Source organism: Pteropus alecto, unplaced genomic scaffold (genome assembly GCF_000325575.1).
Source record: "Pteropus alecto unplaced genomic scaffold, ASM32557v1 scaffold3, whole genome shotgun sequence".
NCBI classification, from domain to species: Eukaryota; Metazoa; Chordata; class Mammalia; order Chiroptera; family Pteropodidae; genus Pteropus; species Pteropus alecto.
This window is the reverse complement of record NW_006442484.1, coordinates 43094808-43120234: the sequence shown is the minus strand read 5'-3', so window position 1 is coordinate 43120234 and position 25427 is coordinate 43094808. Positions and strand designations below refer to the sequence as shown.

The 25427-nt window shown below is 38.6% G+C and overlaps 1 protein-coding gene and 1 pseudogene across 2 annotated transcripts in view; one reads left to right on the top strand and one right to left on the bottom strand.

Annotated features, from left to right (window-relative positions):
* Positions 1 to 25427, bottom strand: part of ITGA6 (integrin subunit alpha 6) — a 69159-nt gene that overhangs the window by 16807 nt on the left and 26925 nt on the right. For both annotated transcript variants that reach the window (XM_006921196.3, XM_015596690.2), the window contains exons 2-19: positions 21513 to 21637; positions 19550 to 19629; positions 18029 to 18284; positions 16217 to 16348; positions 13118 to 13328; positions 12221 to 12414; positions 11999 to 12087; positions 11191 to 11309; positions 7665 to 7763; positions 7317 to 7378; positions 2999 to 3159; positions 2676 to 2819; positions 1233 to 1348; positions 923 to 1115; positions 750 to 833; positions 574 to 653; positions 347 to 424; positions 157 to 259 (exon numbers count right to left, since the gene is read on the bottom strand). In XM_006921196.3, coding sequence (XP_006921258.1) covers positions 157 to 259; positions 347 to 424; positions 574 to 653; positions 750 to 833; positions 923 to 1115; positions 1233 to 1348; positions 2676 to 2819; positions 2999 to 3159; positions 7317 to 7378; positions 7665 to 7763; positions 11191 to 11309; positions 11999 to 12087; positions 12221 to 12414; positions 13118 to 13328; positions 16217 to 16348; positions 18029 to 18284; positions 19550 to 19629; positions 21513 to 21637 — 2326 coding nt within the window. The remainder of the gene's footprint in view (positions 1 to 156; positions 260 to 346; positions 425 to 573; positions 654 to 749; positions 834 to 922; positions 1116 to 1232; positions 1349 to 2675; positions 2820 to 2998; positions 3160 to 7316; positions 7379 to 7664; positions 7764 to 11190; positions 11310 to 11998; positions 12088 to 12220; positions 12415 to 13117; positions 13329 to 16216; positions 16349 to 18028; positions 18285 to 19549; positions 19630 to 21512; positions 21638 to 25427) is intronic.
* LOC112470517 lies at positions 1681 to 1799 on the top strand (annotated as a pseudogene).

The following is a 25427-nucleotide window of genomic DNA, read 5'->3' as shown; positions in this document are numbered from 1 at the left end:
ATGTTGATTAAAACTGGCAAACTCACTTTTAACTAAGCATCTATCACACTTATTTATTATTATTACTTATTAAAATTACATATTCAAGATCAAATGTAGTATATTGTTAGCTTCCGGTATCTTATTACAATAAAAGGACCAATTCCTGCAACTTACCCTAAACTCATACTCTATTAAACTTCCCACTTCATCTTCATGTTTCATAGCTTGCTCACCAACAACTGTGCCTCCAAAATATACCTGGGAAGGTTTAGCAACTCTGTTAAATTTAAAAATACCAGTTTTAGTAAGGATTTTAAATGGTTCTTTCAAACACTGATTTGTTATGCTAAACACAAACACTTACCCAGAGACTGATAAAAGCAGTTCAATAACCACTTTTGCTGTAGCTGTAATTGAAGCCAAATTATCCTGATTGCTTGTTCTGAAAATGAAAAGGAAACAATAGGGTTTTATTTTAACAGTTTTCTCATTACAATTACACTTCTTTTATGAGTTAGATCGGGGCCAATTCATTGACTGGCTAGGTTTTCATGAAATAATTCTGAATGGAAAGGTTGAAACAACTCTTACGTTTCCAACTTCAGATTAATATCCAGATCTGTGGTGTCAAAGGTGACCTCTGTTGTACTTAAAATCAAGTAAAACGTAACCTAAAAAATAAAAATAGTCATTAACACAGGCCAACCACATCGACATCATAACGGTATTTAAAATAGTAAAATATAATATGTGAAGGCATCACCTACACTGGAATTTCTTTTGAAAGGATTCCCAAGATCACAGTCTGCTTGTGAGCCATTTTGGTTGGCAACACAACTCAACTGTTTCTCCTGTAACAGAAAAACACACACTAGATCACAATACGTTCACTTCTCATAGCGCTGATTTTTCCTCTTAGCTGCTCTCTAAATATACTTACAGGGAAAGCCCTCAGTTCTCTATATGCAGAATAAGTCAAAGTATCCGGAAAAGTTGCAATGAGTTTAGCTTCATGAGCATCATCGCCATCTTTTGTGGGACTCCTTGGGTTAGAAGGGCTGTTTGTCACTGTTATTTCTAAAGCAATGTCCTTCTGATCTTTTAGAACTAGTTCTGGAATACCTTTTTGACTACTAAAAAAAAAAAAGAAAAATGACAAAGTCCTCAATACATTTTCAATAAACCCTTTTTTAACAAAAGCCACTGCAAAGCCAGAGTCATTTTTGCTAGTGCTACAGAGCGATTCTTACATTGGTAAATAAGAAAATTTGTCTTGATTTCCTTCCCGAGTACAAAATTTATATTCTAGTTTAAGGTTGCTGTTACACACATTGTCGTCTCCACATCCCTCTTTTAAGAAGTGCACCTGTAGAAAAACAAAACTGTGGTAATTTTTGCCATTTAGGTGACTAGCTGTTTCCATATAGTTCATTTCCTTGTGTGACAATTACCATAGCAGAAGTCAAGCTTCAAACATACTCTGGCATGCATCTAATGTTCTCTCTATCTCACAAAGAGAGTTTAAGGTCAGGAAAGCAAATGGCACAGAATATCCAGCACAGTGCTAATGGGTGCTCAATAACCACATTGATCGTTAGGAAAACTGTCTCCTTGCCTATTATGTTTAACATGACTACAGAGCTGGGAATATACACAAAAAATATTACTAAGATAGTAACATCAAAAATATAAGGAACTGTCTACGGCCATGCCGCCCTGAACAAGCCCGATCCCATCTGCTCTCAGAAGCTAACCAGGGTCGGGCCTGGTTAGTACTTGGATGGGTGACCACCTAGGAAGACCAGGTGATATAGGCATAAAAAATAAAAAATAAAAAATAAGGGATTGTAAGCTGACAAGCTCCTTGCAATCTGTGAGGTCAAGCAAGGATTGCCTCGCCTAAAAAAAAAAAAAGTATGAGGAACTATATTTGGTGACACTAAAGGCTGATGACGTGTAGATTTAGGCATCAGCTTCTAAGCCTAATACAGCAAGTACTCACTTCTGACAAGCTTTGTCAGTGAGCCATTGGAACTGGGAATCTCGGGCTAGATAACTTCCAGCACCAACTAAATTTTTGACAGCAAGTGCAAATTGCTAAATCAAGATGCCACAGCTCCCCAGCCTAATCTTACATCTCAACCATCCAAAACCTTAGCAAACAGACCCCATTTCATGGCTATATAGCAAGCCGTGTAACATAAATTTTTGTTTCTAAGACAACATAGACTACATTTGGCACTAAATGACTATTTCATTCCTAATACTTTTTCGCTGTGCTGAATTTTGATATTCCTTGATTTTAATGTTCAAACGATTGTTTTCTACATCTTAATGTTCTCAATGGTAAAAACAAACAAACAAACAATGTACTATTCTTTCTACATACAGCTATAAGAGAAACTTGATGTGAGAATAAGAAGTTCCACAAATTACAGTCTCGATAAATTGCGGTGGCCAACATTTATTAAGAAAAATACTCTCTGGCTCCAAATTATATTCCTTATTTTTCTATATTTGTTGCTAATTTGAGAAACAAATCTTCAAACAAACTTTGCTTATATTAAAAAGCTTATTTAATACAAAGGAATGGCCTTTAACACAAATCACTAGTCCTCCTGCCTTCAAAGACATTTGATTTAGTATAATAATATGGCCAAAACCATAAAAAAGCAAAAGTCAGAAAGACTTACATCTGTATGAACTGTCGTGGGTTCATTTGAATTCAGAATTGGAAAAACTTCTGGAAGTGAATTCACTCGCCTCCGACTGTTTGGCTCCTGGATCTCTACCGAAGCAGTTATGGGAATGGGACGCAGTTTATCTCTAATATTTTCCTGAAAAGTATGCAGAGATCTAAGTAAGTATGATATAAATGTTATTGGGAAACTCCAAAACAATGCTTTTATTTCATACTGAATAATAGGTTGCTGGTATACATTTCAAAAATCTACATATGCTACCATAAAACTGACTTCTGTCCCCTTTAAGAAACTGGTTTGGCTGCGGGCCTCACCTGTAGCCAGAGGGTCTCCTCCATGCACACCTTCTGCTTCTGCTTGTTCATAGTTAGTTCTCTGGTGTACTTGGGCTCAGACCCTTGGTTTCGAAACTGAACTCTTGATGACAGCCCAGATTTTCTTCTTTCCTTTTCAGCCTCAAGTGTGCCCACAATGGCTAGGTAAAATGGACAGAAATCACATAAACTTAAAGTACATTCACGCACAGTTCAGCTATAAGAATGCTGGCCTCCTTTTAAAAATATTTTAATTCATTCGAGAAGAACACTTTTTCCCACTGCCATTGTTTCTCTTCATGTTTCCTGATAATGTACATTTTGATTGAATTAATAGTATTTCAAATCAAGCAGTCCTTTCCTGCCCATTGTTGTGTCTTAAAAGTTAAATTTTCCTTGGGCCACCAGGGGGAGCTCGAGAATAAGTCAAAACCTCTGAGCACTGTCTTAAAATCACTTTCTGGATGAACTTCAGGAACTCTGAATACTAAAGCTAACAGGCGAGGACCCAACACTCCCTAAGGGCCTAAACTGACCCTTCCTCCAATAGGCCCCTGCTTAAATGACTGAGTGCTTTGATATTCAAAAAGGTGAAAGGAACTAAGAAGTACAAGTTGCCAGTTGTAAAAAGTCATGGGAATGCAAAGTGTGGCACAGGGAATACAGCCAATAATACTGTAATAACTATGTATGGTGTAGTTGGGTACTAGACTTATCAGGGTGATCACTTCATAAGGTACATAAATGTCTAATCACTACGTTGTATACCTGAAAACAATGTGTGAACTGTGATTGGAAAATAAATTTTTAAAAATGAACTAAAAAAAATGTCTTTAGACCAGCAGCAGCGGCAGCAGCAGCATCTCCTGAGTTTGGCCAGGAATGCAGAACCTCAGGCCCCAGCCAGGCCTACTGAACAGAATCTGCATTTTAACAGCACCACCAGGAAGTTGCCATACACATTAAAGTTTAATAAGCACTGATAAAAGATAGTTGTCTAAAAAAGAAATATATATTAGAGATGGAGAAGTCTTTTTGCAATAGGATGAGACTTTTCACTTAAAAAAAAAAAAAAAAGGTAAAACATATTCCTTCCAGTGGCTAGAGTGCCTATCTGTCAGCTAACATAGCTCCCACAAGCAAAATTTTCAACCTCCAAAGCTCTAGGAAGCACACCCTGCTCTTGATTACCTAGACTAATGGAGCTTAGAGGCAAGCCAGGATCCTGATGATCAAAATCTCGTTCCTCGACTTCAGAATGCATTCTTTGCCAGTTCGCTGGATGTATCTGCTAACTATGTTTCTTTATAGGCAAATACTTAAATTATTTATTCATTAATTACTCATTAACCATCAGAAGAGGAAGCAAACCCATCGGTGTACAGAGCCAGAGAAGGCAGCCTCACGCAGAAAGTTAAATCTTTAACAACCCACGTTTTAATACTCACATTAGAGTTTAGAATACAGAGACCTTCTGAGAGTATCTATTTTAATACCCTTTTCCTGCAGATGAAGAAATGGAGACCCATAGAGGCAGGTGACTGGCCCAGGGGCATACAGTGAGGGACAGACAGAGGCAGCACCAGCTTCTAAATCTCTATCACAAACACAAAAGACAATTGATTGTAAAGCTTCTTAGATGTCCACATTCCCATTTGCCTCTAGGCCTCTACATGAGTCACTACTCTCTCCCTCTGCCAGCTGGACCCTCTCCTTTTCCTCCTCCCCTGGCTAACTCTACTCTTCCTTGAGATCTCAGCGTGGACATCACTTCCTCCAGGAAGCCTTTCCTGGCCTCTCCTGGGGGATCTGACAGTATTCTACTTAGCCCACTGCACAGTAACTGCCTGACCATCTTCCTTGGAAAAGCCAGGAACAGGGAAATCGGCCAGTTCACAGCACAACACCTGACAGAAATACCATTTGAAGAATAGATGAACAGAAGCAAGAGTAACTGGCACCACATCGACATAGACACCTATGCACATTTGCACACAAAAGCACACAATGTGCCAAAACGATAGTGCTTCAGATGTATGAGACCAAAATTTAGAAACACTGACAGTTTCGATAGTAATTTCTGTGTCCATCTAAAGAATTTTTAAATGTCATGGCTGCCAAATGGAATGTGCCTCCATTTTAGGCCCTCTATAGCCTTGACATCATCCATTTATCAGTGACCTGCTAACTTCACAATGAACCAGATAAAGGCTCACATGCTGAGTGCCCCTCACAGCAAAAGTAGGGGAGGGTGTGGGTGCATTAAAACCGTTTATCTACCAAACCCACTCTAACCTTCCCTAACCCTCCAGACAGTTCACATCATCTTAAAATCCTTGCAGGCCACCTTTGCTGACCTTTTGAGGGGCAAGCCAAGTAGAATACTCATTAAGCCTCAATTATAAATATCTGTATGTATGGAATACCACGTCCTAGGATGGCTGAGTTAAAACAGCCTGGTCAAACAATAGGCCCACGTTTTCAGCCACTGGGAACAGACTTATGCAGCAGCTTTGTGGAAGTTCTGTTTTATTTGATTTAGAATTTCCCAATACTGTGGAAATACAGGCAACAAAAACAGGTTTTCTCTAAATGACTTCAGAGAAAAAAAGTTTATCCATAATAGGCCATCAATAAACACTTGGGTTAATGAAGTAGTTTTATAATATAAAATTAATATTGATTTGGGGGAGACAAGGACTGCTCTGATGAGATTTCACATCTGTAGTCAGACAGAGTAGTTTGAGAAAACGACAGATTAACAGAATTAAAATGGTGGTCAAATATATGGCTATGGAAGGAAATTTAACTTTGGATGGTGAAAACACAATGCAACATAGGTATGACGTATTATTGAATCGTACACGTGAAACCTATATAATTAACTAATGTCACTCAATAAATTTAATTAAAAAAAGAAAAAAAATGTTTCCCCATCTCCTCTCCTTGCCTCATCAAAGAATCACAGTTTTCTCCTTGTCTCTCTAGTCCACTTCCAAATAGAACGGTAAAAAAAAAGAAAAGAAAAGAAAAAGAAAGAAAAAAGAAAAAGAAAGGCCTGTGATCCAAGCAGGCAAGTGTAAGGTATTGGATAAAAAATAACAAATGATACTGAAAGAAGGACAGACAATGAGAAATAACTGAAGATGTTCTCTTGGCATTAGAAGCCACGCAAAGAATTGTTTTCTATACTCAATAAAATGCCAGATGCATCAAAAAGCAAAGTGAAAGGGTACAGCTCCGCCTGTTCGCAAAGTCATAATACACCAACATTAAAAGCATGCTTCATGCAAAGTTCACAGATACCATGAAGAGATGATACAGCAGGACACTGCCCAGCAGCAGGGGCCTATGAAGATAAGGGAGATGAAGAGACCACCTGAGAAGGGTTGAAATCTAGAAAAACGAAGGCTAAGCAGGTTTATGACAGTGTGAACTGGGTGAAAGAAGACTTATTCGCCAAATTCTGGGATAGTAAAAGAATTTCCTTAAATTCTCACACTCCCATAACAAACCAGAGAAGGCTTGGTGACTGATAATCACTATTAGGGTATCATTAGCCTTGTCAAAATTAGGGGCAAAAATCCTGTTCAGATTATTAAGAAGAGGAAGCAGAACAATACCTTATAAATCACCAACTGCTTTCACCGCATTATCTCATTTGATCTCCACACAGTGGAGATCTAATTGCTATTAGAGGCATTTTTTTTTTTTTAACTAATGGGAAAATAAAAACTCGAAAATTAAGGCACTTGCTCTGTGTTGTAGGGTCCGTCACCATCAAAGCTAGAGCCAGCAGCGGGGCCCAAGTCTCTGAATTGTCAAGGCCAGGCTTCACATCCCCCTAGAGGCCTGCACCTGGGGACACAGCTTGGGTACTCAGGGCCACAGTGGCCTCTTTGGGAGAGGACCGATGAGCAAAGAGTATAAATTGGCAGTACTTCTGCGCAGTGCTCCACCTCCTGCAGACTCTTCTACGACCGTCACCCACTACCTCACAACCACAAAACCAATTTTCCACACTGCTTTTCAAAGACAGAAATGGAGGAAACAGTGTGGTAGCAAATGAGTACTTTTCCAAGACATTCTGTCCTAAACCATCTGCTCTGGAAAATTCAAATGGGAACCAAAAGGAGAGTTTTTCCCTCATGTGCTTCGCCCTCCTGATTAAAGAGAAGACAACGGTTATACTTAATTCCTTAAACAGTAATTTATGGACCCATTCTGGCCACTGCAGTTTTATTTTTCTCTTCTTTGTGCAAAACTTTCAACCTGGCAGATAGAAAATATATCATTTTTAAGTGTAGTCGGTACTTACATATTAAAGGATTATAATCAGCAGGTTTGGCAGTATATTCAAAGCAGGCCTTAACCTTGAGGCTGTATGAAATCAAACATATATTTCTTAAAAGATGCATTACTGCGGTAGAAAAAAACTCAATATGTTTCCCAGCTCTCAAATCTCCCCGCTGCCCATTGATGAGTAAAGTGTTATATATCCGCTTGATAGATTCCTCTTCCCTTTGCCCATTTCTCAATCTTCCCTGTGGCTTCTCTTCCCTTTGCCCATTTCTCAATCTTCCCTGTGGCTCCTCAGACCAATAGGATCCTCACAAAGCTGAGGTGTGAAACTGCAGGGGACTGCGGGACACAGCAGGACCCTCACCATATCCCACTAGAGGCCCCGCAGGCCGTTTTCTGGCGGAGATCGATTCTGTTAGGTGTCACTGTGATGGTTTTCTGAATGTTAATCACAGGCCGGGATCTGAAGACAAAGGAGTAAAATACAAGCTCAGCCTTTTGCTACTTTGAATATAAGATGAATTCATACTACACCTCAGAAACCACAGGAAAAAAGTGTTCTCACATGTAATTTTCCCCTCATATTAAAATTTTTTAAATAAAATTTATTTAAAATTATAAAATGCTTTATAGTTTTAATATTGGAGTTTTGTAACTGAAAGAGTAATATGTATCATATGTAAAAGTTGCAGAGTTTTCAAGCAAGTATTGTATCTCTGTCCTCATCTGTAAACCCCCAAGAAGCCTTGTGTGTCCTTCCAGACACATACCAAAGTCTGTGTTTCTGTTAAAAATATCTAAAATTAAATACAAAAACACATATATACTTATTTGAAATGGGAGCTTTTCATGCTCGTTGTTGTTTTTCATTCATTAACATTTCAGAGGTCCTCTCAGATCCACACACATAAATCTTGTTCCTTGTTTTTCACAGCATGTGGTGTTGCATGGCACCAATATAACCTCGTTTATTTAAGCAGTCCGTAATCAGTAGACATTTATGTTGTTTGTTTTCAGGCTTTTGGATCTAACGAACATCCTTGTACATATATCTAAGCACACACTTGAATTTATCTGTAGGATAAATAACTAGCAGCAGAATTTGAGTCAAAGAATATGTGCATTTTAAATTAAGATTAATCTTACCAAAATACCCTCCAAAAAGGTTACACCAACATACGCCTAACACTTGGGCTGCCCACTATCATGATTTCTACATCCACGTGAATTTTAGTAACGCAGGCGATCCTGAAAACTTAAAGGTCTCCATTTTACAAACATTTCCTTCCTTATCCTCCCTCAGAACCTCCCATCCCCAACCTTAACTCTGCTGCCAGGACTGACTACAACTTTTCTACACCCACAATATCTCTGGAAGCAAAACCCTGAATCCCTTAACCTTTTCCATCTCTATTCTGCCTAACCCCAACCTCGCAAACACTAAGCTGGAATCCCACACCTTCGGCCCTTCTCACCATATAAAACCATCTTCTCTCTCCTTTACATATATTCTCCCCTGCTCCCCACAGCCAAAGGGGTCACCATGGGCCTGTGACCTGACCTCTGCCACCCGTACAAGAAATGCGAGTAAATGGTGGCTGGGGCTGTGAGTGCGATGGGGAGACGCTGCGCCTCTCACCTCCATCGCCCCCCTCAGCCAGAGCTCAGCACGGGTTCCACAGTTTCATTACCACACAGGTTCGGTTAGACTGACTTTAGTGGGCCTGCGGTAAACCCAGCCATCCCAGAGAAAGGTGTGGACAGGAAAATGAATTCCTGAATTCCAATCCAAATTGATTCAAAAACCTCTGAATCAATCTTTCAGGAGCTAGAGCGAGCATGAGTACACTCAGGTGGAAGGTGGGAGCCAATAAAGGGGTGAACACTGCCCACAGTCTGTGTCTTCACCTCCTTTTATCTCATTTGCCTTTCTACTGTTATTTGACATTTAGGAGGCTGCTAGTTTCTAAAATACTAACTAGATACACTCGAAGTTTTGAGAGCATATTTAAAAGGCAAAAATTTGCAAATCTTTTAAAACCAGTTGCCACAGATGCTAGTGTTTTAAATATCATAGTATTAAGGCTTTAATGTGGCATAAACTTCAAAGGGCAATATTTTAACACACATTTCCACCTAAACCCTATTTTTACTTGTTGTTTTAAACACACAACATCTACACAAAATTCTGAGTGTGCAATATCGATGAATAGTGAAAAATGTGTCTTTTAACACATAAAGCAAATCTTACTGGCCCAGTTGTCCTGTGTTTAATTGGCACCTATTTATAAACTACCTGGAAACTCTAGTATGATTTTGTGGGAAAAATGCCTGGGGACTGAGGTTGGGAAGATTTAGGTGCTACGCCCTGTTCCTGCAGGATCCAATGCAGCCTTAAAAGCTTAAGCAACTTCTGGGCTGCCTTTGCAAAATAAGGGAATTTGTAAAATAAGGGAGTGGATTTTCCTCTCATTATCAAAGGGTTCTGAATTTTACTTTCATACTATCTATATGGAAAAAAGGAACAAGTTTACAGGATTCAGAGTAAACCCACTTATGAGGACAGGAAAGTAAGGATGTTCAAGTATCAACTACATAGAGAAGCAAATATTCAACTAACTAAAGGTTATCTGCTGGGAAAGACTTGGTTACCCCATTTTGGTACAAGAAGTCAGAGACTATCTGAAAAATCCTATCAACCAAGGATTCATTACGTTCATATTTTAGAATGATATTAAGTTATTTAAAAGAACAAGATTGACGAATCCATACTGACAAGGAGAGAGAACAGAAAGAGATTCGATTTTTAAGAACCAGATTAGAGAAGAGCAGTTACAGTATGGCCTTTTGATGATACCCTGGAAGTAGAGAGATACTCAAAACTATTAAACACTGATTCGTGAAAGATGGGAATATTGGGGAACTTGCACTTACTGCAATTCTGTATTAACATTTTTACAAGAATGTGATTTTAAACTAAAAAAGACTTTCAAAAAAATAACAATTTTTAATGGTGATTTCCAGCAGTGATGAAATCACTGGAAAAGCAGACTCAAACACAGCTGACTGGCAAACCATGATAACCTTTCTGGAGATTGTACTGGTGAATGTGAATCCAAAGTCTTGGAACACACAGTCCCTTCAACTCAGCAACTCGCTTTTAGGAATTTAACATAATAAATAATCCAAAACATGAACAAAAGTAAGGATGTTCACCACAGCTTTGCATATCATGGAAAAAACCAAACATGGACAACAACATAAATGTCCAATAAGAGTGTGGCAGTTGTTAATGAACTACGATCCAGCAATGTGATGCCTCACAGACAGCCACTAACTTCATTTCAGAGAAGTACTCAATGACAGACAAGGAAAAGCCCACCATGCATTATAAACTCACTTATTACAAGGAAAAAGTCCACTAGGCATTACAAACTGACAAAAGCAGGTTATAAAACAATACATACATTATGACCTTGAGTTTTTAGACATACATGCACATTCACAGAAAATAAAAGACTACAAAAACCAAAATTTTGTAGTTTAATAATGGGGTGAAATATAGGGTATTTTTATTTCCTTATCTATATTATTTGTACTGTCAGATTTTCTATGTTTTAGTTTCTATCAAAATAAAGGTTTTAAAATACATTTACGAGGTAACCATTTTCACCAATTCTGACCTATCTTTGCCTCGATTCAAAATTAGCAAGATTTTACAAAATAGGTTTTTATTACATTGCTATACTACTCGCAAAAGAAAAATCTTTAAAATTCATACAAGCTTTTGTCTTTTGAAGTATAGGCATGACGAATTTCAATTCGAAAAGTCAAAAATTTTAGTGCACCCCACTGTTGAACATGCTTAACTAAAGTCAGCAATAACACACCTGAAAATAGTTACTGAGTCCGAGAGGGAACCAACGGCAACGTCAGGGTAGGAATTTCTATCAAGGTCCATATTTCCAGCAATTGAATATCCAAAGAAACGTGAATTACCCTCAAGAACCTGAAAAGAACAGGTCATCAGAATGGACACTGGGCCACCAAAATAAGCCTCTGAACCACCCTTTGAAAAAGACACACAAGTTTCTTTCGAATTGAAGTTTAAGAGTTCACTTATAAATACATTATATTAAATAATAAATGAGTATACATATGATCCAACACTTCATGTTTCATGAAAGTCACCTAACTTACCTTGAAAGGATAAAAGAGCCTGTTTTTGATGAGCTTGTTTACTTTATTAAGTTGATCAGGGTATTTCAAACCAAACCTCTCTACCTGCCCTCCAAATGTCTTACTTTTCTCAAAAGCAATTTTTAATTTTTGGTGTCTAAATTCTCTAGGCAATTACAATCATCTCATTTGCCCGGTTTCATCTCTATTTATGTTACTAAAGGAAATATGTCACATTTCTATCTATGCCGTCAAGGTAGAATAGTCTTTTCCTTTCGATTCCTTTGATTTCTAACTTGCAAAGAAATTTTATAATTAAAACAAGCAAGTCATTGCATTTATATCTATTTCCAAGCTATCTCCTAATAATACATTTATTAAAACATAAAATTCATACTATTGTTGATTTATAAATAAATAAAACATGATTGGTGTGAAAATTCACTTAAACTTAAATATTCTATTACAAGGCAAAAAGCTGAGACCCCCCCATTACAGAAATCTACATTACTGGATTACCTGTGTTGGTTTGGTGTTTATTCCTTTCGCAGATCCGTGATATATAAAAACTTTCCCCTTCTCATCATAGGGAGCTCCAACTGCAATATCTGTTGACAATATCGCATTTTAACAAACATTACCTTTTTAAAATGTTTTGATACAATGTTTTAAAATAAGATGCCATAAGACATCATTATTCAAATAATCTACCCATAAAATCGTAACCATTTTATTATATACCTGGGTAGCCATCTTGGTTGATATCGCCAATATTTTTGACTGCAATGCCAAACATAGAATCCTTGGTTCCATTAAGACGAATTGGCTTGACATTATTCCATCTGCCTTGCTGGTTAATGTAGACATACACTGCACCTCCAACTTCTCCATCTCTATCAAAATACTGCGGGGCTCCAATAACTATATCTTGCCACCTAAAAACATAATGAAGGGAAGAACTGTGAACCACTGGCTAACACAGTGAGCTTGGGGAGAACACCACCAGCCCACGTACTAAGGACACAAAGAGAGATGATAGAAAGGGCCTCAACTCTGGAATTTATATCTCATCAGTTAAAATAATTCTTTTAAAACCAAGGTAGCTTGTAATAATTGCCCAAAGGAAAATATGGAAGGTAAGAATGTGAAACCAGTTCTCCATATTAGATCTACAGTGTGGGGAGACTCCCAAGAAAGTCTCCAAGTCCCTCCACCTTCCACCCCAGACCCAGACAGACACCACCAGCCAGACCTATGTATTGAGTTTTTCACAATTCCTACTTTCAACAGGACATTCTAGATGTTCCAAGAGCGCCTTAAGAAATTATAGAACAGAACTATGTAGCTGTCATTTTTCGAGAAATTTTCCCCCCAAATTTTAATTCTCACAGACCCATAATCTCAAGACATGAATAAAAACTGTAAACTAAAAAAGCTATAATCCTACACCCTGAGGAAGGTAATGAACGTCTGCTGCCAAAATATTAGTGATAAAGATATATGATAGGAGGGTAAATGTTTGACAGCAAAAATATTCCTTGAATCAACTAACCTGAAAGGATGACTCTTCTCAAGACCTACAGAAGCCAAAGAAGCAATGATTTCTTTACAAAATAAAATAAACTGAGACACTCATACCCATCTTTGTTAAGGTCCACCACTGCCACGTCATAGCCAAAGGAAGAAGCCAGACCTTCCCCATCGAATATGTGTTCAGGGAGAAGATGTGCAGACTTCATGTCTCTTTTCAGCAAAACCACAGCTCCACTGTGATTGGCTCTGGGAGCACCAGATACAAAAGTGATGTCATCTTTAGAAACAATACCTTTCCCCGAGTCCAAAGAAAAGCCTAGAAAAACAAAATAACCGTTCACACCAACTCCGTTTTTCAGGAACTATCAAACAGTGGTAACTCCATCACTATCTTTTCTTTCTGATTCCCACCAACTATCATACTTGTGATATGAAAGAGTTACAGAACTAAGTAGAGACGTGACACAAGTACAAAGTGGTAGGCTCTTTCACTGCTGTCTGTGGAAATACGTTAAGACTTAAAGAAAAGAACCTATGCTATTTAGCATCTGTATAACTTGAATCATGAAGCATTCACTCATCAGAAGAATCAGTTCGAACTCTATTTTAATATTGGAACTGCTGTAAAAGGAGATCAAGCTAGATATTGAATTACCATGGGAAAGTTACATCAGATACAACCTGAGAATAGCATCACTGAGTGCATGATATAGGGTTCTGCTATAATGCAGTGATTAATAACTTCCATATTCATCAGTCTCCTTGGTAATCATGCAAGAATAAAAGTTAACATCGTTGATACACCACAGACAGCATTTCATTATTTTGGACCAACTTAGTTCTCAGACACAAACATGCAAACAAAACCATGATTGATGAGATACAGTATTTGAGAACCTCTATAAACAACAGAGGTGAGCATGTTGTCTTCTATATCAATTACATACTTGTCAGGAGAGCAGAAAATGTTAGAATATCTAATTATAAGCATCAGATAAGATGTCAGGTCACAAATAGAGATGTGATGGGGAGCAAATAAAAATGCCCATATTAAGACCATTGAAATTAAACAAATACTCCCATATAAAGGTGAAGCAGAAGCAGAATAGTATAAGCTCACCCTTCTTATTGGGTTTTACTTATGAAAAGCTTCACCACTACTGCTGCAGTTCTCAAACTGTGAAGTGAGTTGAAAAATAAGATGAGCCACAAATTTAGAATAGGAAGATATAATCGAATCCGGCTCTGAAAACCATCTGGCAGCCTCCACCGTGGCATGCTTTTGACGGTTGCTTCACTTGAAATAGAAAATAAAAAGATTTATGCTCTGTATGGATCAAAAAAAATTTTAAATGACCATGACCAAGACAATTTATTTGTCATCTCAGAGGTCACGAACCTAGGTAGCTATTCATCATCACATCGGGGGATGTGCCGGGCTGTTCCCTGGGAGGCTGTGTTTTATAAACAAACTGATCGGGATCTGTATAGGAAACGCTGGTCAGAAACAGCAGGCCTGTACACATGCATGGGACAAGAGAGATTGAAGAAAAAGCAATTATGTTTAGTAAGAGGCACAACGGTGACCACCGTTCTTGCTGGATGATGAGGCCACCACTGTATCCAGCGAGCCACTCTCTTTGCCAGCTTCCAAAACCTCAAGCAGATTATTTTATTCCTAAAACCCACTGGTTTTTTGAAATGACAGATGCACAAACAACTAAAATAACAGCACAAACTTGTATTTAATAATCAAATGTTCCAATAGCAGCTAAGTTTATAAAATCCATCTATTTAAAGACCGAGTGTTGGTTTCTTGCCTATAACCATTAAAATTAAATGTCTTATCATAAATTAATCCCTAAATACATTTGAAAAGAAGTTGTCTGTTAAAATATATTTAAATGAAATGCTGGTTTGTTGATAATATTTTCCTTGAAAAGGATTTTACCTTGAAAACCCATATTTAATCATTGAGATTGCAAACTGCTTGGCCCCTTGGTTCCTTTCCTGTCCTGCAAAGCCACTACTAACACAGCATTTACACACCCAGCAATGAGGAACAATAATGCTTATTTTATAATATTGTTGGGAAGATCAAATAAGACCTATGAAGCGGGAAGTATAGCACGTGACTTAGAGAACATGGTAGATGCTTAATGAGTGGTAAGTGTAACATTTTTCTTCCCTCTTCTATGCCTTCACACCAAATTTTTAATTTAGGGGCATAGGGACTGCCTGAAAAAAATTTAATAGTACTGTTCATACATTATCTATACAATTAGAACAATTTTTAAGTATTTACTAACACATTATTTAGAATGTTCATAGCTATACCTATTTTTTCTTTTTTTACCTTCCATTGTTCCAGTAATATACCTCTACCATACAGACACTTTTTTTAAAAAAAGAGGTTACTATTTAGATTTAGGAGATTTTTTACATTTTTTCCAAGAAATGCACAGTAATTATTCTTTATGTCAACTCATACCAAGAATTAAAGCTTTTAAAAGCCTTTATGTAATTACCATAATGCACATGAATAATTTAGGACACCCATTAGTAATGCAAACGAGCCTTAGGAGTTAAGAAATGGGCACTTAGACATAATCTGGGTGTCCTCAAAACTGCTTTGGCAGTCCTGCCCAGCCGCAGCTGGAAAGCCCCCATGCCAACCCGCCAGGGGCCCTGTGACATGAGGGCCCCAATCCAGAAGCAGGGCCAACCCTTGGAGAAAGGCAATCACAGAGAAAGGACCTGGAGATCCTGACCTGCCACTTAAGAGTAACTTCATAAATGTAGCTCTTACGAGTATCTCTAGAAAGAGGCGCTGAAGGGAGAGGGAAGGCAGCTTGGCTCCCTGCTAACACCCATGCATGCTTTCTCCGGGCTGCATGAACGGCCAAGTTCAGGTTACAGAGGGCGACATTAGCTGAGGAAACAGACTTCCATGTGGAGGACAGGTGATTTTAAGAGACAGCAAATTTCCTCCTCACTTGAGGGAGCCCAGGTCAGAAGGGAAGGATCCCAAGCATCGGTTAGATTACCTCAGGATCACCAAGGCCTAAATTAAATTAAATTCCAGTACATGCAGCCACAGGCCCCTGGCTCCACCTCAGTCTAGAAGCCCAAGGTCCTGTGAGGGCAGTGTCACACAGAGGCATCGGAACAGGTAGGCATGCCATCATCTACTCTCGTTCCTACCTAAATAACTGTTAGCAGGAACAGGAACTAGACTTTCATCATGGTCAGTCTCTCCACCAACTTCATAAGGCCCATCTTCAAAGATGTTCATGTCAAAAAAAGTGTTATTCTTTTGTTCTACGCGGACAATCCCTAAAGGAATGAAATGGTTAAAAAAAAAAAAAAAAGATGAAACAAAATAAAATAAATGGTTCCTAATTAATATTTCTCATATTATCACTGAGTACAGCAAGAAAAGTTTAGAGGAAGAAAAGGCAGAAAAGAAAGATGACTTTTGAAGTTATTAAAGTTAAAAAATCATGTTCATGTAAATTTTTACAAAAGAAATTTGTTCTAGTAATAAAAAAAATGTCCCATGCATTTTCATGAATTATCTTTACAATGCCATCAAACCAATGGAAAATGGAATGGTTTACTAAATCTAGAGAAAAGAATTTTTTAAAAAATATATGAACCTGATATATGATACCTTACATTTTCTACAATCCAAAATCAATTTTTCTTTATTATAGTGTGAAAATGAATTTAATATTTTAATCTGTTCTTCATTTTAACCAAGATTTCATCATTTTAAAATTTTCATCGAAAAGATTTCACATATTAAGTCCACTTTGTGACTTTTAAAAAATGGTAATCTTTTAAATCAGGGTTTATAAAACAGATAAAACATGTTTCCCACAAATTAAAACATACATAATTGGTGGCTGTTTTATGGTTTTGTTTTACTATGTATGGCATCTATTCTTACTAAAATAAAACTATTTCATTGTGTTATTTTCATTAGTTCAAAATAATCTGACAAATACCATTATGTGAAAGATCTGATTGGGGGTGGAGAAGCCAATGGATATTACTCCCAGAGGTTACTACGGATGACATACAGAGGAAGGTGTTCTCAAGAATCATTTCTAATAAGAATTAAAACTTGGAAGTTATTGAACGGAAAAGGAAAATTTTTCCAAAGTTTTTCCTGACTAGTAAAAATGTTATAACACTGGATTTATTTTAATAAATTTCTCGAAAAGTCTTATTTTCAAATGGATTTTTTTCATTACAGATTAAAGTTAATTGTCCTTTATAATACGGTCGTTGTCTACACTTGCTTAATTTCTTCATAGAAGTTAGACTTTTATTACAGGAGCTGACCAACTTCATCCAGCCAAAAACTGTGGGCCATTCTCCTCTCTCCCAGTGTCTCCTTTTATCTATATCACAATAATTAAACTGTAGCATTAACAACTTTTATGTGAATTATCTGAAATTATCATCTCAAAATTCCCTAATCTGTTATCTACCCTTCTATCAGCAAAATATGGTCTTTTAATATACAATAAAATGAAGGTCTGTATTAATACGCTGCTATCTGTACATGACAGACAGCACTCGGATCTGCTCAGTTTTCAGATCGCTACCTTAAAATTAAGACTTTCAGCTTCATGTAATAGGCAAATATAAAACAGCAAAAACTACTAATGTTAATTATTATAGTCTTATAAAAAGAGTTAACTCCTTGTATTAATGTAAATTGCTGGTAGAGAGAGAATCTCTTAAAATATACATTTCCACCATTATTTGTTTTTAAAAATCATATAGAGATTTTAATATCCTACCCTATTTCTATAATATAGAAGTACCTCATAGCGCATTTTAATTTAAAATGCACTAAATCATGGTGTGTGTATATATATATATATGGTGTGTGTGTGTATATATATATATGTATATATATATGGTGTGTGTGTGTATATATATATATGTATATATAAATTGTGTAGTCATTTTAATCTGTATTTCTATAAATACACGTCATACCTTTCCAGTTATAAGTGCCTGGAGCTCCAAACACAATGTAATGAAAGTCTTTAGTAAACGTGGCTGCTACACCTTGCTGGCAAGAACCAAATTTTTCATGCCCTCTCAATCGGCCATCACAGAAACTCCAGTCTCCTCCATCCATGTCATCTTCAATCCTGAGATTCTGACTCAGAACATAGCACCTTCCAAAGATGTCTCGGGATTCCTGCTTTGTATTAACATGTTGCCTTTTTTCATATCGATGAGCACATGTCTACAAACATAAAGTAGCCCAGTCATGCCTACAAACCTTACATTTTTCATTATAAATCAACAAAGTTGCCAATAATAAAAAGGATGTTAAATGTGCCTTCATACTGCGACTGGACCCAGAACCAGCAAATCCTCCCAAAATGGCACTAAGGAAACCATTATCTAGTATATAGAAACTAGGTCTTCAGTCTTATTCTCATCCAGAGAATAATGCCCCAATCCAAATGCTGAATGCCAATTCATAATCCACAAGCAATTGATTTGCAAATTTACTTGTCACATAACAATGGAAATACTTTATTTCATTTTCTTAATTTAACTGGATTTTAGTGGCTGTATAAATCTTCAAATTAGTATGTTTGCAAAAATAATTTTCCAGGAGAGAAATCATGAATGCACTTTCATAGGGATCAGGCAAACACAGCTAAAACGAAGACATTTTCCTTTTACCCACACTATTTCCTTATAAGCCTAAATCTTAATTTATATTCTGAACTCTGAGATTAAATTTATTCTATAAAGCAAAGAGAATTACACTGCCGGGAGAGATGAAAAAATCTCTATAGTATTATAAGGTATTCATGGCTACACTCCATGTGACACAGGCTGAAAATACTTTACAATATCCAAGTCAATTTCCCATAATGCTGCCCTTAAATATCAAAATTTGATGTTCAATAAAATTCTCATTTTTCTCAAAATTCTATATACATTTGTTATAGCAACCAGATTTTGAAAGAGACACAGAAAGAGCACCATAATCCAGCTTGGGGGCACATCCAAGGCCATCCAGCATAATCCATCTAATGAGCCCTCTCAACTTCGCTACCACTTCTATTTGAAGAGGCTCAGAATAAATAATGAGAGTTTAAAATTATCTTAGTTTCCATGACCATTGCCATATTTTTTTTTATATCTTGTCTATAAAAGCTACATAGTATCTGGGACCATGTCTAGTTTTGTTGTTTAAGACCATGTAGAGTTTTAGAGATATCCAATAAAGATTTTTTAAACAAGTTCTTTGAATCTGAAAGTCCTAAAGAAAAGCAGATTGTATGGCTGTTTCAAAGTATATCAGGAATCGTAGGAAAAACAATGCTTTGATTTCCTTTTGAGATCGATTTCTGCTTTAAAGAAGTAAGTATGCCAAAATGTACACTCCATGCTGGCAGGGCCTCTGCCTGTTATAGTCACTGCTATAAACCAGGTGCTGGCACACATAGGCACTCAAGACACTGAGGAATGAACGTGCTTCCTTACACTTACCACAACTTTGCCCCCAGGCCCTTGGCTCTGGACCGTGACCCCCATCCACTGATCTTCCTTGCTTTCTGATGAAGGGTCGGCTGTGGAAAGCAGCACAGGTTATGTACATATAGTAAGGACCTTAAAGTGACTGAAACGGTCAATGAACCAATGGATAGAACCAGTAGAACCAATTGAAACAAAAATACAAGAAACGATTTCTAAATTGCCCTGACTCCAAGCCTAGCTACTTAGTAAATTCAGTTACTCAATCCAGAAAAATTATTTAAAAAAACAGGTAAATGGTTATTGGTAAGAATCTTTCAAAAAATCCTTTACATAAACTACATAGCTCTATCTGGTGGGGCCCTTGACCCTCTCTGACACACAGGGTCCTGAGTACAGAGGGGTATTTGAAAACTGTAAGACTATAGATTAGCCCTTTAACATCTGCCCTTAAAGCAACAATGTAAAAATCCAGTTTCCAAATTCCAACTACCATCCAAACTAATAAAAAGCGGGCACTTCTCTACATACAAGCATACCTCGTTTTAATGTGCTTTGCTTTACTACACGTCACAGATACAGGGTTTTTTACAAATCGAATGTCTGTGGCAGCCCTGCGTTGCACAAGCCTATTGATGCCATTTTCCCAACAGGCTCAGATGATGGTTAACATTTTTTAGCAATAAAGTATTTTTTAAATTAAGGTTATATGGTACACTGGTTTTTTTTTTTTAATTTAAATAATGTTACTACACACTTAATAGATTATGATATAGTGTAAACATAACTTTTATACACACTGGGAAACCAAAAATTTGTGTGACTAGCTTTATTGTAACATTCACTTTATCGTGGTGGTTTGGAACCAAACCTGCAATATCTCTGAAAAGTGCCTATACGCCCAAATTTGTGACACGACAGCATGAAAACTGTTCTTTTCCTTCCTGGGGATGGGAAGACAAAGCCTCAGATTCACTTTATATCTTTCTATCATTGCCAAAAAGGAAAGGGATACATTTATTTTTACCCTCTCCCCCCAAAAAAGAGAAACCACTACTATGTGCTCATTTCAGTATTAATTTGAACCTACTGTTATGACGTACGCAAATATTTGCCTTCCTCAATGAGAAGGCAGGCACAATTTCCAATCTTAAATCATTACAAAGATATGAAAATTAAACAACTTTAAATAGACATAAAGAAAAACATCAAAATGTTAAATAAAGAGTGATTATGTCTAAACTACCAGTAGGTTTCGAGGTTTTTCCTTATAGGTTGATGTATCATTTACAAGTTTCTCCACAATTAACATGTATTATTTTTAATGAGAGAAAAAATGTTATTTCTAAAAGATGAAAAAGCAGAAGAACATAAACATGAATCTTCAAATCTACCTAAACCAAGTATGTCAAATTAGGTTTGGCTGGAGTTTCTCGGTACTCTGCCAACATACAGCCCTCACAAAACAAGCCTCTATCTGAGAGAGTAGGACAAAAATTATCCATGCTGGTCAGCTCTCATTTCAGAAAGATCTGATATTTAAGTTGTCTTTCTCCCAAATATTTTAACAGCAAATGAGAACTTTTGGCTGCTACGTAAAAGATATACATATTCAATCTTCTTCACTGCTCTAAATTCAGCTTTTCAATGGCATCCTGCAGAACCTCAGCATGTCACTAGGTGGCAGCATCAATACACCATATTGGTTTAGAAACAAGTGTTGGGAGGACCAGCAAGGGGGTCCTCTTTCCAAAGTGATTTAGAAAGTAAATGTTTTTCAGGGCAAACAAGGAACAGTCAAGGCTGATGCAATAAAAAGAGGGCTCTCTCCAAGAACAAATGCTTGTACCCTCTCTTCCTTCCTCACATAACAATGGAAATACCTTACTTCATTTTCTTAATTTAACTGGCTTTTAGTGGCAAGTGGGGTACAGGCGAGTTGGCCAAGTGAATTCTGAGTGAGTGCAAAGGAACATACCATCATTATCAAATTCAATCCGTGTGCAAGGGCCCCGGGAGGTGATGTCACAGCTGTATAAGCCTCCTGTTCTGTTGGCCCTCTGCAGCGGGAGGGCCACTGCCCGAGGGGCCCCCACGAGCAACCTGTGGACAAAACAGAGAATTTGGAGATGTGAGTTTAGTACTCATTTAACATTCCAATTAGTCAAAACTAAGAGATAATTGGGATTATTCTTTATCTAGGAGTCCACTAATTCTCTGCCAGCTTAGGCAATGAGGAGCAAAGGTAGAATCTTGTAACGGACTGGCTCACACACCACACATACAAAACACACACACACACACACACACACACACACACACAAACACACACCAACACAGTGAACAGCAAGGCTTTTCTGTATTTTGAGGCTTCTAAAATACACACACACACACACACACACACACACACAACTGCTATGCAAGTCAAGCACAAGGAGAAGGGTTGTTAAATCCAGAGAAAAAATATGCCCATCTCCCATAATGTCAGCAGCTCTCTCCCGAATATGATTCTGGTATTTTAAAAGACACATTTTTCATAGAACATGACCCCAGACCTAAGCCAAGGACATTATATGTAACTCAACAGACAAAACCAACAGTCCCACAGTGGAGGGGGAAAATGGTCACATTAAACTGAACAAGCAATAATATGTCATTTTCTAATAGTGTGCGCCTTCCTGAAGTACTTTTCAATGGTAATTTTGACTATACCCTAGATTTTCAATTTATATACTGTTAAGTTAGGTAAACAAAGAGGCCATTAGACTGATGGGGCTCTAATGCCATGGCGGCTATATAAGCAAAAAAATCTAAGCTTGTAAATATCTCAAGGTTAAAAAAAATCAAACCCTAAGGACAATCAATCTCAAACAGCCAACTAGGTTTTAAGCTATAGCTGATCAAATAATTTCCTTTCTTTGTTTCCTTGCTTTGTTTGTATAAGTCTTTCCCCTGGCTCCCGTTGGTGGAACACTCTTAACCACTTCCGTTTTGGTGCTGCCAGATTTGAATCGATTTTTGATCAAGTAAACTCATAAAATAATTGATAATGTCTCAGTTTATCTTTTAGCAATACTGATTTAGAACCTAACCTTTGCCCAAGATAAAACTAGACTAAATTACTCTTTTTGCAGCCTTGACCTCTTTCCCCATCAATTCTTACTTCCTGGCACACATATCATCAACAAACTTCTCCACCATCATCTAATCAATCTTGCACAAAGGATTCAGGCAGGGTCTGGGCCGTGCCACTTATGTACTAGGCATTGTAATATTCCTTCTTTCCTCCCTTCCCAGTGTTCTTGTTATCTCCTCATAAGAGGGGCCCAAATCCAAACCCACAATCCTTAAAATCTCACCGTTTCACAGCCAGCAGGGATCTTTGTCAACCCGCTACCTTCCTGCTGGGTTCCTTTTGCTAATGCTCTTTACTCACCATCAGTTCTACAATCTTGGGGGTCTGGCTGACTGATGGAACAAATAGGAAAAGAAACAAAGGGACAGGACACACCCCTGGACAGAGAGATACGAGGCTGGAGCTGGGGAAGAGGGCTGAGAACACAAATAAGAACCAAAAAACTCTCCCAAACAGAAAACAAGCCATTCCCGGCCTTCAAGAAATCCAAATTTCTGGTGAAGAAAGAAAAGAAAGGAAAGAAAAGAAAGGAAAGAAAAGAAAGGAGAAGGAAGGAAGGAAGGAAGGAAGGAAGGAAGGAAAAGAGAAGAGAAGAGAAAAGAAGAGAAGAAAGGAAAAGAATAAATAAATAAATAAATAGTCCCTACTACCTCTGTCTGCTGTGATCCCAATAAAGGATTTAATGTAATTCTTTAAAAAAAAAAAAAAACCAGTGCAGTGCTGTGGGTGCAACAGGAGGGAAATGCACTCGGAAAACAGAGAGGCAAACCAGACTGCCCAGGGAGAGCCAGTGAAGCAAGGTCTTACAGACTGAGGTTTGGCTCATCTGGGAACACGCATCTTAGCACCAGCCTTCCTCTCAGACCCCTGGATGTCAGCCCCTACCTCCAAACCGCCTTACTTTCAAAGGGAAGAAACAGCACACATCAAGGTACAGAACTGGAACTGAGACTGAGCAGGACTGAGGGAGGGTCCTGGGTACCTAGAACTTTGCAGAGGCAAAGTCAAGGGCCGCAGGGGTCTCCACTGGGCTGCCCCACACTTATTCCACCAATGCCCCTGATCCCAGGAGCTCTGACAAATAGCTGAGAGGCGAACTGGCCTAGGCTGTGGGTGAACAAGTTCAATTACCTGGCAGATGCGGGGATGGAACCCTATCCCAGGTCCTGGGAAGGATAAGCAAGGTGCTGGGGTCAGAAGCACAGAATCATAGGGTGTGAGCACTGGAGTCACGAGAGAAAACATTCTGTGCTCTAACTTTACAGATGGGAGACTGAGACCCATGGAAGGAGAATATCTAACTGCTCTGCCCTAAGATCTTACAACTAGTTGGTAGCCAGAACAAAAATTACTTTGGAGAAATTTTTTTTTCCTCCATTCTTTTAAAATGCTTCCTAGGAAATAAAACCTAGGATTTTAAGGCATGTACAACCTAGCTGAAAGAGCAAACCCTATGCACATAAAACTGAAACAAGAACTGCTCAATATGTACGACTAAATTCAGAAAGGCTGAGGAAAGGCAGAGTCAAAGTATGATTGCAGTTGGGTGGGGCTGAAGATCGGGGAAAAGATTTCCTGTAAAGGTAACTAACTCCAACAGGAAGGCTAAAAGGAGAAGCGGGAGTTCCAAGGTGATCACCAGGTCTTCTCTGACCACTTCCTCTCCTCAGCCACGCCCAAGGAGGCTGGTAAGCTATCTAAGGCAGGTACGGGGCTTGTGATTTCCTGTTCACTGTACTCGCTCATTCATTTACTCATTCCACAAACATTCAAGAGCCTCCGAGGATGACTCCCCTCATCCCTTCCCCGCCAAACTGTCCCTGAGGGTGGCAGATCCATAAGCTGATCATTAAACCACAGGGATTTAGGGAAAAGGCGAGGGCCGACGGGGGTGCTGTGCGTTGTCCAGAGGAGGGCGCCAAAACCTGCCTGCGAGGAAAGGTGTCACCCAGAGATGACAGCGGAACTGGAGGGGACCAGGCGAGAGGCATTGCACCAGCAAAGGCTGGGAGGGAAGGAGCCAGGAGGAGCAGGAATCAGTGATATGAGGGGGGTTGGAAATAAGCAGCCTGGTCTGCGGGGCTCTGCGTTTGGGGCAAAAGGTCAGAGACACACGGCTGAAAAGCCCATGCTTCCGCTGCCTGTTGTGCCCTGCAGCGAACAGGTGCTTCCGCGCATCGTGTTGTTTAAAAAGCTGCGGAGATTATTCTATTTACTGAGCGGGCGCTTCCTCCAGCCTCTTTTCTCCCGGCTGCGTGGTAGTGTTTCCCTCTCCTTGGTACCTCCATCTTCCATTTGGGTCCCCTTACCCTTGGTGGCTCCAGGGGCCTTTAACATGCATGGCAAAATATAGGCATTTAACTCCGCTTTGCTGACCGCTTATAGGGGCTGTGGCAACAAAACTTCACATGTACTAAAACTGCCAAACTCTTGTGGTTCAAGAAGCCCGATTTACTTGTGGCTGCTGCAGATGAAAGCAGACCACGCAGGATGGAAGCAGGAGGAAGAGGGGTACGAACGACACATAGGAAGAAAAAAACTGTACGAATAATAACGTCGGCTGTCACGTTGCCTCCCCCTGGGCTCTGCCTGCATGTGTTTCCAGCATCATCCTTCCTCCCAGGTCTCTCGACAGTTGGCACCATGAGCCCACCTCAGAATCTGTCCTATCTAGGATACAGGAAGGCGGGGGTGTTCTGCGGCCTCAGGCTCCAGTCGGCCAAAGAAAGAGCAGACACTGTGTATGGCGGGTGACGC